We start from the raw sequence: 17,180 nt of genomic DNA on the forward strand, positions 1-17,180 counted from the left end.
TAAAGTGTTTACACTTGTGAGTCTGAAGTTTGGCTAGTAATGAAGAAGATGAACTTTGCAGTGCTGTGAAGTATTGTCAGGAATCAAGTTCAGCCAGGGAATTAAGCAGTCTGATGAATGTATGAGAGGATCTCAAATTAGATTTGTCCTTAGCAGGTGTCTGGAAAAAAGCATCCAGTGCTCTGATGCACTGGGAATAAAGCACACTCTGCCTCCTAGAGTTGCCTTATGCCCCTCATTTTAAGAGCGTGTCTCATATTAGAATATCATTACTCTGTAGGGATGTTAGTGTCTCACTTTCGCAGAGTTGTATACAAACATAAGTGGATCCTGCTTTCAATATTTCTATTTTAAAATTCTTATATTTTCTTGGGAAAAAGTAAGAACATTCTTACATCATATTATTTCAGATGTAGACACATTTGCTAACTATTTATGGAAGTCCAGCCCTACAAAGGCTTGTGCCAAGCCTTGTAGAACATAATGTAGGATGCAGAACATAAGCGGCCTTGTACTGCATCAGACCATTGGTCAGTCTAGCTCCATACTGTCTTGTCCACCCTGACTGACAGTGGCTTCCCAGGGTATTTCCCAGTCCTACCTAGAGATCCCAGGGATTGAGCATGGGACCCTTCCTTTTACCAAGAGAGTCAATGTGATGCATTGATTAATTACAGAAACAATTTCCTGAATTTTAAAACGAATTTTGTTTTTTTTAAATTCAAGAAAATATAAGAATTTAAAAATTTTAAAAATGTTGAAAGCAGGAGCCACTTATGTTTGCCATTCTTAAAAACTAATGAACAGATCTGGGTAGCTTGAAAACTTTAAGGATCTTGTCTCTAGTGTAATGTTCTATTGTGCAGAAAGAGTTGCTTGCCAAATAGTTCTCTCCCATCAGCAAGTTTCTCCTGTTAACTGAATAACAAAGGGAAAACTATGCATTCTGCCAGGAACAAGCAAGTGGCTCTAATCTACAGTCCACATTACTGCAGCCTTCCATTTGTATTGAGCCCCAGCCCCAGACTATTAGAATGCCTTCCTTTTGCAGTTTTCACCTCTTTGTGAAGTCAGGCATTGAGTGCTAGGTGTGTGTAGAACCGGTTCAAATCTAACCTGGTTTGATTCAAACTGGCCTGGTTCAACTGGTTCTAGATTGAACTGGGCCAGCCCCAAATAAAGGGGGCCAGTTCGAGTTGGATTCCTCTTTACAAGCCCCGAGTAAGGATTGCCCTTTACAAGCAAAGGGTATCTCTAACTCTAAAGGGGTTTGTGGGGGCGGGAGGGCACCTTACTGGCTCTGGCGGCGGTCCCTCTAGGCCCTGCCAGTACTCTGCCATCGCAGGCTGATGGGCAGCCCGGTACTAGCTTCCGTGCATGCACAGAGGCCACTTGCATGACCTCTGCACATGTGCAGAGGTCATCTCTGTCATCATGCAAACTTGTGCCAATTTTCAGAGAACATTGAATTTTGAGTTTTCTTCTGCTTTATGTTGTTTTTTGATAGAAAATTGTCTCAATTTCATTAATGTCACTAAAGGGTTAGGATCCAGACACACAGTGCATGTTATGGCTTTCTGCTGACTGGCTGATCCTTCCTAGGAAAACTAATAATTAAAAATTGGAGGATTGAACAAATCACTTCAAACTAAATACACAGAGTCCTGTCATCCTGTACTACATGTGCCCCCAATTTCAAAGCCCTATGCCCAGACATTCCAAAAATATAAAGGGGGACAGAAAAGGGTATGGTGTTATCCCAAGGGCAGATTCCTTCACATTTGAGTGGAATGATGGTCCAAGGCGGGGGCTTCAGTTCCAGAAATGTTTTTAAAGTTCTGCCACGAAACAAGCTGGCTTTAGCCATTTTTAGAATTGCTAAACATCGTTGGATTGACCAATTCACTTAAAATTAACTACACAGTCCTGTCATCCTGACCTACATGTGTGCCCAATTTCAAAACCCTATCCCCAGCCATTCATTATTTTTTATTTGTTTCCCATTTTGCCATTGTCATCCATGTTAAAAAAAAAAAGACAATTTTTTCAGATTTCCGATTGGAAATTCGACTTCAACCCGATATCCAACACTCCCAAGGGCCGTAGAATCCTATTCTGATATTCTTCAGATTGCATTGGATTAGATCTGTTATTTTCAATGGTGCACAGCCCTAAACTCCAGTATAGTAGCCAGGTTTTAAAAATAGACACATTATAGAATTCCTATTAAATAACTTGGGTCTGTCAGATAATGATAGTGTTAGCTGTCCTTCATGGTAGCTGAGGCTTTTACCCAAAAACATTTCCTGAAGTTACGGCATGTCAGGTGGCTGCATATTTTTCTTTCCCCCTTTATTTCTCTGTTTCTTTCTCTGCCTGTCCTCATGAAATTCACCTGCATGTTTTGGTAACTATTTTTAAAACATAAAACTGAAACATGTTAATTTTGTGACTTGTAATAGTATACATTATTTCTAAAAGGGAAAGTTTTCAGGGCATCTTGCAAGTTTGCTTTTTTAAAAAAAGACAGAAATATGACTGCTTTTCCAAGCAAAGACTGGAGTATTGCAAATCCTTATTGTCGATAGCTGGAGGGTTTTTTAGTATGTTGTTTTCCCCCTTAAACAGCGTGACAAGCAAGATCTCCAGGTATGGAATCCAAGGCCAAGGATTAGTATAATCCTATATACTAGTATATATACTATACTATATATATACATATGTGTGTTAATGTGCAGAATCAGCATGCTTACTTTCATATAATACAATAAGTATGCATGTCCAGGGATTAATTTGGGGTACAATTTGAGAGGCCAATTCCAGGATTCAGCAATATGTCATATAATAGTGCCAATGTGCAGTGTACGTTTTCAAACTTTCATAATTGTGAATTGTATGTATTTGGGGTCAGGACTTCTAGGTCAAAGAATATCTATTGTAGGTTCTTGTGCCTCCCATTTTAGAACTGTAAGCATTGTTGGTGCATTTGTACGTCTAAGTTCTCTCTATGCAGAGTGGGGGTCAGTGAGGAATTTGTATTTTATTACACTTGTATTATGCTTGTTTTCTTCCATCATAGAATTCAAAGCAGTATACCTAGTATTCCAAAGCGGTTACCCATCCAGGCATTGACCAGATCTGAGTCTGTTTAGCTTTAGCAAGGTGGCTGAATGAGATGCCCTCGGATCATGACCTGGGAATAGTGTATAACCAAGTATAACTTTGGTTAAAAACAGTATATAAATATTTGTTGTAGTAGACGTCTGAAGATAAATGTCAGTATCATTTACCAATGGGTGTACATCCACTTGACATACTTATTTGTCCGGCTGGCTTATGTTTTTACTTTGTCCTTCCAACTGTGAAATGGGCATGGGTCCACCTTTTTTTACTCAAATTTTTAAAAATAGGATACCGATATATGCATCTAAGCAAGTGCCCCAAGGTTTTGGTCTTGAGTTGGTAACCAATAATGTTGAAAAAGGGGCCAGAGTCTTGGGTTGCTTCTACACTAGAGCCCTTTAATTTTTCTGAGGCAGTGCCTTTCCTCAGCTAGCTGGAAGTGGAATCAAATGAAAGTTCCAGGCAGCATTTCATGAAGCACTATATGATCTAGCTGTACTCTTTCCCATGGCCAAGATCCTCCTAAAACATTTCTGCACAAACAAGTCTCATTCAGCAAAGGGTCGTCTTAATATTGGAAGATTTCTTGTTGCAGGTTCAGCCCATTTTATTGCTTTCCTGACATTCGCAGCAGGGAAATTGGTGCTGATTTGTCCTTTATTTAGTGGACAGTAATTTAACACTGCCCTGCCTTGGCAAGGGAAAATAAGCTGACTAAATAATGGATAATTAAGAGACTATTCAGCATTAATTCCTCAGGAGTGCTGACCACAAAATAAATAAAGCAGACTGAACCTACAAACAGAGACATAAGGTGGGAGGAAAAGCTCTATCATGTGTTGCCTGTACACACTTGACAGGCTGTTGCTGTAATTGTATTTTATAGCAAAAATGTCACCACCAATCAGGACTGAAAAAGCATGGGATGACAACTCGGGGGAGGGGAGGGGAATTGATTTGCAGTGATTTGACAACAAACGGATTCCCTATAAACAGTGATTAATCAAACGATGGCAATTCCAAAGGAAAAGCTATTTTGGAAGCTAGCATTTTATTTCACATCTGCTGGATCATCAGAAGCATTTTTCTGTCCTGGCTGGAGGCGCCCTCTGGTGTTAATGCAATGAGTTTGCTAAAAGAGAAACTAATTGAATCTTGTCTGGTCTGCTACAGTTTACATTCTTAAGTTTAGAGAACGGGCTTCTATTGGTGGATCATGACCCATCTAAAATAGGTTGCAGCTGTAGCACCATCAACACATTCTTTCCTCCCAAAGAGATGGGGAGAGATTTTGAGGAAATAATAGAGAGGCAGAGGAAGGTGGACAGATTGGGTTAAAGGCTTTGTAAGCCTGTAAAAGTTCTGTACCACTATCTGTAAACATCAGAGCAAATATTACTGTGTATCTAGTGTGCATGATATAACCGGATATAACTGTAACCGGAGTTACAACTCAGGTCCCCGCTTCTGGAACTTGGTAAATGGAAGAGCACAACAAGAGGGCAGTTGCTTCTCTAGGCTACAATTCTGCAGTAGGGGACCATGCATGCACCCATTCTGTGGAGGAGCTCTGGATCCTCAGATAATCTTGGAGCAAAAACATCTAAGAAGAGGGTGAAAAGGCAACCATTTGTGGAGCACCTCCCCAGCTTTGCCCAGCTTTCTGCTTTACGGCATAAGGCTGCATTCACACATAATGGGAAACCGGCAGTGAAGGAGCCTGAGGTTGACTATCTTGTACATACGAATTTGCAAAACCCTGGTCCCATCAGAAAAGTGACCCAAGGTTTCCCTTCCCAAACTCCAATTTGAAATGTAGAGTTGTATTGAGTTCTGCTGCTCCTACCAGAGGTTTGCAGCCACCAGTGTTGCATCTGAGTGCTGAACTGCAGGTTGCATTAGCTGTAACCGGAGTTGAGGGAAGAAGCTCATCCCTCTGTCTGGCTGTGATTGTCTGTTGGGGCTGTCCTTCATGCCAGAAGGAAGCCTGCACAGCCAGTACCCCTCCTCTCTGTAGTCTCTCCCTGGATGCAGTTCAGTTCACAGCCAAACCAAAAAGCTGCTCCTGCCCCACAGTCTGCAGGAGCTGCAGAGTGGTTTGGCTGCAAGTTGTAGTAGGTGACATGGCACTTTTAGAGCTCCATTCTTTCTTTTTCAGGAAAGTGCTGGCATGCTTGCCGTAAAGCATGGGGCTAATTACTGGTTTCTTTGATAGCATTTAGCTACATCAAAACTTCATGTTTTGTTTCTGGTGTCTCTAAGTGGCACTCAAATATTTTACTTTATTGTTCTTTGATCATCTCTGCTTTTTTAAATTTTTGTTTCCAATCCAGGTCGAAAGCTAAGAGGGAAGGCCTTTTATTTTGTTAATGGGAAGGTGTTCTGCGAAGAAGACTTTCTGGTGAGTACATTACAGTTTCTTACATGCTGTTGCTCATGGATAACATTCTAAGCAGTGTGTGTAGCATGCAAAAAAAAAAAGTATCCAAGAGAAGTATGGCAACTAGAGGTCCTTGTGGCAGTGTATATGTATTCTTCAGGTTATTTATTCTTCAGAGGCAGCCCTACTACATATTGATAAATTGATAGGGAGGAAGGTAAGGGATGATTGTGCATCTGTGGTTGAGTATCTTTAATGAAGCAATCTGTACTGAAGAAACTCACACACACACACACACACACACTTGCAGTATTGTGACTTTTTAATATCTTATTTGTCCTTGCAGATGCAACTGCAAGTATGTGTTATGGATATTGTGCGCTCATTCCAACTGTGTTTGCATTAGTGATGCAATAAATGCATGATCTGTGCATCCAATATGGCATTTATTTATGTGTTTTAGTAATGCCAATTGGCATTTGTATATCTCTTATTGAATGTTCACATACATCATCATCCTGATAATCCCTATAACTACTATGTAAAGGAGGTCAGTCTTATCCCTATCTTGCAAGTGGGGGCTGACGCGGAGAGAATGCTGAGGTTTGCTTAAGGCCACTGTATTTTTGTGGCTGAGGTGAGATTTGTACTAGGAGCTTCACTGCTTGTTTTGCCAGCCACTATAAAAAATTTGAAAAGCTTTGAAAGGAAGCAGTAAAAGGTGCTGTTGGGGGCCAACATGTGCTCTTTATAGCATTATAGTGACTATGTGCACCTATCACTTGGTCTTGCCCAGTTTGTTGTAAATCCAGAGTGTTTATAATTTTACTCAGTCTTACAAGTTTTGAACCAGTTTTCCTTTCTTTCCTCTGATTACAGTATTCAGGCTTCCAGCAATCAGCTGACAGGTGTTTCATTTGCGGCCATTTGATAATGGACATGGTAAGTGAAGTTAGTGGGCAAATCCAGACTAGTTAGTCATGACTAAACAACATCATTATTTATATACCGTTTTCCAACAGAAGTTCGCAAAGCAGTTTATGTAGAGAAATAAAAATAAGTGGAGATGGATCCCTGTCCCCAAAGGGCTCACAATTTAAAAAGAATAGACACTGGAAGGATGCTGTGCGGGGTCTGGATAGGGCCAGTTGCTCTCCCCCTGCTCGATAAAGAGAACCACCACTTTAAAAAGGTGCCTCTTTGTTCAGTAAAAAGGTGCCTCTTTTCTTGTCCTGGAAGGGTAAACAACATTAAGACCCATGAGACAAGTTAGTCATCACTAGCTTGAAGTCCCATTAATGTCAACAGGCCCTAATCTGGAATTTCTCATTATGTGTGAAAGGGGGGGAAACCCCAGCAATTTAGAAGAACGCCCCAAGTGAAATATAGAATGTGTATAGAACCTCACTTAGTTAGAGGCCATTATCCAGCTGCTGTGAAGGGGTGAGTGTGCAGGGCATCAGTACAAATCTCTGACCGGGGGGTGGGGTTCTTTCACAAGGCAAGGTGAGGCAGTCACCTTACCTTACTGAGACAGCAGCAGGGCTGCAAGATGCCTCCCACCATCGCCATCAGAGCAGCTCTTTAAGACTGATCTGGCCCTTGCATTGCACCTCCAGGCCCCAATAAAGACAAAACACGTATAGTTGGATGAACTAGGGCCACTTTATTAATTTAGGTAACATACATCCTGCAGTGAGGCATGAAAATTCAGTGTGGTTATCCCAGCTAAGGGCCAGCTTCCCAAGGAGGACCGTGCAACCCCGGGCGACAGACTGGGTGTTAATTCCGCCCAGAATGAATCCGGACCTCATAATAGCCATGGGGTGAAACTGCTGAGGGGAGGTCAGATAGTCTCACCCACCCAGGCAGCATAACTCTGTGGTGGGTGCCAGCCTGCCCCTGAGTAGGGGCGGATTCCAGCCCAAGGGCTGCAAAACCTGCAAGGGCTGTTCCTCTGCTTGCCTACTCACCTGAAACAGTCCTCCAGTCAAACACCGACTAATACATTTAAACTAAACAAACTACACTCATCAGCAAGTGACCAATCGAGAGGTGACAAACCCTAAATCAACTTCAGTGAGAAGTAGGCGAAAAAAGGCCAAACCACGGCCAATCAGGTGTGACTCAAAAAATCCCTACTTGGCCCCAACATGGTGACCGGACTTCCCTCACTGAAATGGGTGGGAGGGCGGGCTGCTCAGTCTTGGAAAATGGAGAACGGGTGCTTGTGCCGGCTTCTTAAAATGCCACTCCAGCTTCTTTATTGGCTGGCCTGTATCACGTGATGGGTTATAAACATGGCGGCCTCCGTGCTTGCCTCAAAGGGCCAAAAGCACAACCCTGCTCCGCCCCCCGCGATTGCATGAAGTGGTGGGGAGCGGCAAGCTCTGCACAGAGCACCTCTCCTCACACTCCTTGCAAAGCTTGCACAAACCACGAGGAGAGAAGCAGAGGCTGCTAGCAGTCTTCCCTCCTTCCCAGCCCCTGTGCAGTTTTCAAAGCTTGCAAGGGTCCATTTTAAAGGCCCCCATCTAGGCTGTGGGGCCAGGCACCATTTGTCGTCTCACCGCAATACCAGGGGCCACCCCTGTCTCTAACTTGTATTCATGTGTCACTAAAGGAAAATTGTGTGTTTTTGTGTGGGGGAATCTACTGTGTTGCTTTTACAGACTTCCTCTTCTTGTTCGTGATCTCTTTTTGTATCAGAAAATACATGTGCATTCTCAGTAGTTGCTTTGAAAATCAGGACATTTGAGGGAATGCTGATTGGGTTTCTTGTCCTCTGCTGTGACTAGCATGCGACTCTTAATACTTTCTCCACAGCTTCTGAGCAAACTACAGGAAAACAGAGAGGGCTATCCCAATACAAAGTAGATCTGTTATCTGATGGAACCTTATGCTATTCATCATGAGTTTTAGTCTTAAGTTGTTAAATTGTATGCACTTGCATTTAGAACTCTGTTTTTTCCTCAGATGTGCACACGTGTTGCAGTAGGGATCATCCACTAGGCGTTAGGACAGGCATTTCTCCCCTTTAAAAAACCACTGAGGAGGGAATGTCACTTTTAAGATGGCAGTTTTTATTGGTACTTGTATTCAAAATCACTTTACAATACCTGATTAATTGAGGACGCCTCTTCAGTCTATCAGAAGTGTTTGTCTAATCGATCTGTTAGATGAATTGGCTAAGGTGTTGCAGCCCTAATACAACCCAGTCCTCTCTGCATCATCCTCGTGCTCTAGGGTGGTGGCTCAGATCAGAGCTGGATGTTGTGGAGGATGTGTGGCTGCCCCTGAAAACAGCAAGCTTCATTTCCTCCTCGTTGCTCTCCTGCAACATCAAGTAATGCAAAACACTCTGTCCTGGCCCCCACAAGCAGTAGCCAGTGAAGTGGAATGAGGCATCTCATCACACATTTCGTGTTACTAGATATTACAGAAGAGAGGGATGGAGAACTTTCAGCTCCCCCGCCTTGCCGTGTCCTGAATAATTCATTTTTGCTGCATTCCTTGGTCCTTCCAGACTGAATGCTGTATCACATGCCATCGTGGTGGTGATGGTGATGATTTTCTCTTTAACAGTAACTTCCATCTCTTGCCAGATATTTCCTACTGAAATTACCCAAATTGATCACAGTACTCCAGGTTGGCAGTACATGGTCTTAGGAAGCAGTCCACCGCCATGAAGGGAACAATTAACAAACTTAGCACAAACTGTCCCAATCTCAATATATTCCACACAGTCACCCGCAAATTGACTGGTGTGTGTGTGTTTAAATTATTTGAATGTTTAATCATAAGTATTTCCCATCTCATACTGTAGATTCTGCAAGCTCTGGGGAAATCATACCACCCTGGCTGCTTCCGTTGCGTGATCTGTAACGAATGTCTGGATGGAGTGCCGTTCACAGTTGATAATGAGAACAAAATCTACTGTGTCCGAGATTACCACAAGTAAGGAGACAAATTTCCAAGGCTGGAATTCTAAAAGGATTTAACTGGAAATAAGTTCAATTGGAATTGGTGGGACTTGTTTCTAAGTTAGAATCAGGATGCCAGTGGTCCTTGCTAATAATGAGAAACCATGGGGTACTGTAAGGATATTGGGGGAAATTACATTGTCATCTTGCTTCTGTCTCTAGAGGAGCCCTTTCCGCTGTTCCCAGTTTTGCTAGATTTGGGAAAGTGAAAAGTGTGGTGTGATGGAATTCTGATGTGTAGACTGTTCTTCTGCACTGGTTCAACACATATATTGTTTTGCTTTAATTTTTTTTAGCATATTTAAGCTGTAATCCTCTGTTGATAGCAACACTCCAAGTATGATCAGAATCTAAAACAATAAAGCAATGGTAACTTAAAACATTATTATTTGCAGTTAACATGAGAGTAAAGCAATTAAAATATGCAAAACCACCTGCAACAGTACACACTGTTCTTGTCTCTGCTACACATAGGTGAGGGAGCAGGGAGCACTGTGAGCTGAAAAATGGCACAGGGTAAACTTCAGTTATCAGTTCCACATCCAGGACAGATGAAACCCCTGAAAAAATAAATAGGGCTTTATTTCTATTAATTACAATTGCATCCTGCTGTCCCTTCAAGGAATTCAGGGCAGCAATCACAGTTCTCCCTTTGCCCCCAATTTTATCATTGCAACAATCCTGTGAGTTATATGAAGGGGAGTGGGTGGGGGCGAGGAGGGGGAGAGAGTGGCCCATGCTCACTCATTGAGCATCATGGCTTAATGGAAATATAGACTTTAGTCTCCCCAGCTGGAGCTCAACACTGCCTGCACACACTAACTTACTGTGTAGTTTCTTCTAGACAAATTTTCTCCACTTTGTTGTAATTGGCATGATATGCAACAGCCTTGATGAGAAACTTCTGACTTATATTTTTATTGTTAATAAGGTCAGAATTGCAAGTAAGTAGGCTCGGACGCAAAGATGTTGGCCGACATGCAGACTAAATTACACACGAGTAGTTCCATTGAAATTAATTGGAGGATTTAGACATGACTAATTTCCTCATAAATTTCAGTAGGGCTGTTCATGAGTAATTTGGTCTGTATGTCAGCCCTCATCCATAAGATGAAAATGCTACAGTATTAATAAAATACGTATTACATCTGATCAATAGTGAGTGTGTTACTTTTGTGCGTTTGAAAACATAAAACATCTTTGGCATGAATTACGGTCTGTAAATTACTGCTAACAAATGTTCAATGGCAAATAATTCTATTCAGCACAAAGTTACAGAAACTTAAAGCACTAAAAACAAGGAATTGCAAAACTGATATGCTGAAGAGAGTTCATTGCCATGAGTTTCTATCAGGTAAAAGTTTAAAAATTAGCCACAACCCTCATACTGCCATTTTGTAACAGGCCTGCTCAGGGTATGTCTGTTCTATAAGACTCAATAGATCTACCTTGGTTATTTCTCCTCCTCCCTGCCTCGCTCACCCAAACCATTGGGCTTGTAGTTCTGGTTATTACCTTTAAAGCCCTGAATGGCTTAGGTCTGGGTTACTTGAGAGAGTGTCTTTCTCTACATGATCCCCACTGCTCATTAGGATCATCCGGAGGGGTCCCTTGAGCATCACCAGTTCATCTGGTGGCAACCTGGGACAGAGTCTTTTCTGTTGTCGCCCTTAGGTTGTGGAACATGCTCCCTGTGGATATGAGGGAATTATCTTTCTTGGAGGCCTTCAGGAGAGCCTTAAAGACCCATCTTTTAAACTTGGCTTCTAATATCTGTTCTTATTTTTACTTTTAATCTGGCTTAAACGTTTTCTGATTGTGTGTGTGTGTGTGTGTGTGTGTGTGTGTGTGTGTGTGTGTGTGTGAGAGAGATTCTAATGTAAAATTCCCTGAACCACTTTAGGAAGTGGCTTCCTTCCACCCTTTAGGAAGGGTGGTATATGAATTGAGTAAATAAATAAATGTAAATTAAACCCGTTTTCAAACTGATTTGCATTTGAATTTACATTCATGTTTGAAATTGTCTTTGTAACTTCACATTTGTGTTTGCTTTTTTTGGAAGAGTTTTGGCTCCAAAATGCGCAGCTTGTGGGCTTCCCATTCTGCCAAGTGAGGTAAGGAATGATATTTTCCTCCCCATTTCTCAAGAAAGAGCTACAGCACTCTTGTGTGAAGCTCCAGGGTTTCTAGATGGTGGAGCATGGCAGTCATGATGCCCTGCTGGACCTCTAAACACTGACCCTCCAGTCCAACTAGAAATAGAGGCTGACATTCTCTGCAGCGAAAGCTCTGCTTTGGCAGGCTGTTGCACACACGCAAGGCAACCCCAGAGCTGTTGCAGAGGCAGGCTGCTGCAAGACTCTTTTTAAAATAGTGCACAGGCACTTCTGCAGTGCTAGTTCGATTGTTTCCCATGGAAGCAGCGCTGCAGAAGTGTCCATGCACGGTTTTAAAGGGTTTCACAATTGCCCGCCTCTGCAACAGCTCTGGGGCTTTTGCATGCCCAGCAGCTTGCCAGCTGTGCATTCTCACTGTGCAGAACGTCGGCCAGCAATGCCTGTCCTCATAAAAGCAATGGGGCTTAATTTAGTTGTGATTTAACTTGCTCCATTGGTTTCAGATCATGACTAACACTAGCTAGTTTGGGGTTCAAGAGTACATTTCAATGAAAATTGGTGGCATTCATTAATGCTTAAGTTCCACTGAATTCAGTTGACTCGAGTACATCTAACACTTTTTGAGGTTGCACCCCAAATCGCCATGCTATTCTTGTTCTTCTCGCTCTTCTTCTTCTCGCTATTCATTCTCGCTGTGCAGAACGTCGGCCAGCAATGCCTGTCCTAATGAAAGCAATGGGGCTTAATTTAGTTGTGATTTAACTTGCTCCATTGGTTTCAGATCATGACTAACACTAGCTAGTTTGGGGTTCAAGAGTACATTTCAATGAAAATTGGTGGCATTCATTAATGCTTAAGTTCCACTGAATTCAGTTGACTCGAGTACATCTAACACTTTTTGAGATTGCACCCCAAATCGCCATGCTATTCTTCTTCTTCTCTAGTGTTATCTCTTGCTGTCCTTGTAAAGAGACTTATACTTTGAAACCACAGTGAATCATGCACAATAAGCATGCATATATATATATATAGCCAGTTTTTAAAATATGGCATTCAGGGTTTACATTCTAAAGGGGATCTCATATTATTTTAGAATGCATATATAAACATAAACAGGCTGGACAGCCATCTCTTGGGGACACTGCACTAGTCTTCTGCACTAAGCAGGTGTTGGTCTCCAAGATCCCTTCCAACTCTGCTGTTCTGTGATTCTTAGGTAAGGATAATTCCTGATTTTGGAAGGCTCTGGCCATTTGGTCTGTCTCACTTGGAGAGACTATAGGAGCCTTGCACAAAACTTGCCTTCCGGATTTAAAAAAATTGTCTAACTGTGTGAATTCATCCTTCACATCACCACACAGCTCAGTGCAATTCTGTATTACTCTTCTATCTGTCTTCACATTCTAAAAAAGTTTCCTTGGCTTTTTCCAATGCTTGCAGGGGTCTGATGAGACGATCCGTGTTGTGTCAATGGACAAGGATTACCATGTGGAGTGTTACCGTTGTGAGGTAGGCCAGAGAGTCTTTACAGATACTTCATGAAATATTATTACAAAACCAAGCCAGCTACTTCTGGGATTGCATCTTTCAGTTTAGAAACATTGCTACTTGGCCAGCACAGGAATACAGGCAGAGACTTTCCAAGATATGCTCCCCCCCCCTTCAAGACAATAAGCCCATTAATTAAGATCAAAAGGGCCCTTTAGGTAGGTGCAGGTGCAAGTGCTTCCATGCATATAATGGGAGTAGGTTCGGCTGCTTACATTATAAGGGGTGGGGCCCTAACTTTGTGGCATACTTTGCATGCAGCAAGTTACAGTTTCAGTCCTTGGCATCCTCCTCCAGGTAGGGTTGGGAAAGACCCTTGGCCTGAACATCTGGAAAGCTGCTGCCAGTCAAAGTAGACCACAGTGTAAAGGATGAGCATTTCTTGCATACTTTCCCAATGAATTTTGGTGTCATGTGGGAGTCAATGTGGGTGGCAGGGGTTTGGTATTCATTTCTCCTGGTTCCTCCGAGGCCCTCTTGGTTCTAGTTTGACTACCTAAACAAGATTGGAAATGTGACTTATGCAGGCATAGCTTCTGTAGCCACTCTTTCAAAACAAGGCAGTTAAATGCACATGATTTCACATGTTTAGACAGTTTCAGATGACTTACTTTGGGTCCATTTATACCAGAGAGGCAGAACAAGTCTCTCCCCCCGACCCGCCAAGCTGGTATTAGGAATAAGCTGGTTTAGTGTATTAGTCCAGCTAGTCCTCTGAGCAGATGTTGATGGTTCCAAGCTTACTGATAAGCACTAAAGGCGAGCTCTATGTCCCTTAATGTTCCTGGTGAAGAATGTGTCGCTGATCACCATGGACGTCATGGGTATTCACCAAGAGGGTATTAGATGGATGGGCAATAACCAAAACATGCCTGCGACATTGATGGAGCCACAGCACACACAGCAATTTCAGTGGTATTTCCTGGGCTAGAACTGCGAGAGGGGAGAACTGTGTTTTCCAAGCAAAAGCGAATTTTGATCAGAGTGATTTCCCTGCAGTGTAAGCGTTAGTAGCAGGAAAATATTTGGCTTGCTCTCCCCTGTGTTGGCTTCAAGCTGGCGATCCTCAGATGGAGAACAAATAGTACAAATGGTTGCAGTGTGGCAAGGCAGGAAGGCTCTGAGTAACCCCTGGGTGCCCTTCAGGTACCTCTAGGGGTGCTAGTACTCCCCTGTTTGGTTACTGCTGCACTGCATCATTTCAGTGAGGCCTTTCCAAAGTGTTTTTTCAGAAAGCCTTTCCACCATGAGAAAGTACCATGTGTGACCATGCCTGTTATGGATGAAGGTATCAAGGAAATACATTTAGAATGTATTGTCTCTGATCGTATCTCAGTGTCCTAATCAGAGAAATCTACCTCTTTTTACATAATAGTGTGAAAATTATGAAAATAGAGGTTACATACAGGTTCTACCTGTATTTATCCGAAATGATCACCCTGAATTTGTCAAAAAAACCCCAACCCAATTTCTAACATCAAAGAACTTAGGGCAGAGGGACCTAGTCTTAGATAAAGTAAATACAGTATTGCTTTTTAATAAAAATTCTCAGAGCAAAACAGTTATGTTTTGATCCTCATTTTTATGGAAGATCTTAGGACAGCTGTGAGAAAATGTACATTCTAGATAGCGGTTTTCATCCCCTCTCTCTTCTTCCCTCTTATGCAGGACTGTGGGATGGAACTCAATGACGAAGATGGACATCGTTGTTACCCACTGGATGAACACTTGCTTTGCCATTCTTGTCACCTCAAGCATATAGAGAAAGATGCAACTCCGGCAACTGCATATCGGCATCACTACTAGTCATCACTGCCAAGGTTCCCAAAGCTGACCAGAGGAATGGTTACACAGCAGTTTCTTTTGAGCGCTCATCTCTACTCCCCATCCCAACACCAGACAATTTGCAGTGAGAGTTGGAGGAAGAGGATTTATCCTAAATTCTGTGGATGGGACCTCTTACATAAGGGATATTTTTGACAAAGCACATGTTCTACACCCTGGACCCACCAGATGCTGTTAGCCTTCAACTCCCATCATCCCTGACGATTGGCTTTGGGGCTGGGGATGATGGCAGTTGTAGTTCAACCACAGCTGGAGGGCTAAAGTGGTACAGCCCTGATCCAGACTGATGTGTGGTTTCTTCTGTGCCCTAAGGGTCATTACTATGAATATTTAAATACTGCTTTTCAACAAAAGTTCTCAAAGGGGTTTACATAGGAAAAATAATAAAAGATAAAGATGGCTTCCTGTTCCAAAAGGATTCACAATGTAAAAAAGAAACAAAGGTAGACACTGGCAACAACCGCTGGAAGGATTCTGTGCTGGGGCTGGATGGAACCAGTTGCTCTTCCCTTGCTGCATGCAAGAGAATCACATTAGAATTCAGGGAGTCAAGTTGGAGCAGGGCACAGCCCTGGGCTGCCAAGTGGGGCTGGGGGTGCCCCACCATGCACCTCCTGCTGCTTGCCGCTCCCCCCGCCACCACCAGTCTGCCTCCCCTTGCCAGCTGCAACATGCTTGAATGATGGCACTGTCCCAGCACTTGTGAATGCTGTGGTATGCTCACTCGGGGTGGTGACCTCATTATGCCACATCTTTGGCAGCAATGACAGCAGTGAGTGGCCATAAAGGGGGGGGGGGCTTGGAGGTTTCTTATGTAGCCTTATTCATTTGGGAAGAATCTGTAAGTAAAACCACAGCGAACTGCTTTCTAAATGATTCCCCTCTAATTCCACCTGAATGTAGGATACACAGACCTGCAGTGCCTCTTAATCTCTTTTCTTGTAAGTCTCCCACACACACCCTCAAATGCAGAAGCACACTGTCGTCCTCACCAGGAAGTCTCTGAAGTGAGCAAAATCCTCTGCTGCTTGCACTAGAAATTTGCTGTGCCACCTCTGTCTCGGGGACATTTTCATGTGTTTTCCTGCATGTTTATTGTGAGTGTGATGGCTGAGAAGGTGGGGGATGGGGGAAGAAATGAAGCTAATAAGACCCTCTGGCTTCACTCTGTAGCATAGGGAGTGTTCGCTTTTGTCTTTCCCCTTCTCCTTCCTGTTGGACCTTTAGTAGCTGCTAAGCTCTGAAAAAGGCACAAACACTGAACCTGTTCTTATATGCAAGAGAGTGATCTGCTCTTCTCATTCTACTACTTAAAACACAAGTCTTTCTAGCCATTTCTGGAGCTCAGGCACCAGCATTGCTATGAAATAAATGGTAGTCAGAAGGTCTCAAATGCACAAATCTAGAGGGTTTATGCAGCCTGCTACTGTTTCATAACCCTGCTTATTTTGAGCACTCAACTTGAGAGCATATTGTGGACTTTGCCATGTGTGCAGCTTTAGGTGCCACCAAAGAGTGTTTTCAGGAATAGGCTTTTCTAGACTGTGTGTCTATGAAGAATGGTGACAGCTGTTTTCCTCTTTGAACTCTTGTGCCTTAAAACCATACCTTCTACAACTGAGTGTTTAATAAATGCAGTATGGACGATTGAAGATTTGTTTACTTGTAGTTGTCAGTTCTTGGGATAAACCAATGCATGTTAATTTTTTAAAGAAGTATTTTCCCCAGGATTCTACCAGTTGCTCATCCCAGAGCAAGCCAAGCTTTGAGTGCCAATAAACTTGTTCTGCTTCAGTTCTAGAGTGTGTGCATCTGTGACAGGCCCATCTAAAGGGCTTACTGTGAAAGTATAGCTACTGCCATAGCTGGTCTGTAGAAATGGTCTGTGAAAAGAATGTGGTATAAAACCTTCAGCTACCTCTACATAAGAGTTTAAATTAGGAAGGGCAGCTGTCATGAGGTGCAGTGTTACAGCTCTGTTAACACTGCACCCTGGAGCTGCCGCAGACTTCAGAGCCAGCCCCAATGCTGTTCCGAAGCAGCACTTCTGAAGCTTTCTCCATTGTAACAAGTGGGGAAATCTGCAGACACGCTGCTTCGGAACATTGGGGCTTGCTTTGAAGTCCACAGCAACCACATTGCATAGCATGATGGCCATTGATAGTACAAGAAGGAAAAGCCAGA

General features: G+C 42.9%; 1 protein-coding gene across 5 annotated transcripts in view; it reads left to right on the forward strand.

The window, feature by feature from the left end:
- The window catches only part of LIMD1 (LIM domain containing 1), a 56,177-nt gene extending 39,387 nt beyond the window's left edge, over positions 1-16,790 (forward strand). For all 5 annotated transcript variants that reach the window (XM_053265405.1, XM_053265404.1, XM_053265407.1 and 2 more), the window contains 6 exons: positions 5,457-5,524; positions 6,383-6,445; positions 9,330-9,460; positions 11,549-11,600; positions 13,044-13,112; positions 14,820-16,790. In XM_053265405.1, the coding sequence (XP_053121380.1) occupies positions 5,457-5,524; positions 6,383-6,445; positions 9,330-9,460; positions 11,549-11,600; positions 13,044-13,112; positions 14,820-14,957 (521 nt within the window). In that variant the 3' untranslated portion in view covers positions 14,958-16,790. The remainder of the gene's footprint in view (positions 1-5,456; positions 5,525-6,382; positions 6,446-9,329; positions 9,461-11,548; positions 11,601-13,043; positions 13,113-14,819) is intronic.
- The last annotated feature ends 390 nt before the right edge of the window (positions 16,791-17,180 follow it).

This window comes from Hemicordylus capensis, chromosome 6 (genome assembly GCF_027244095.1).
Source record: "Hemicordylus capensis ecotype Gifberg chromosome 6, rHemCap1.1.pri, whole genome shotgun sequence".
Lineage (NCBI taxonomy): Eukaryota > Metazoa > Chordata > Lepidosauria > Squamata > Cordylidae > Hemicordylus > Hemicordylus capensis.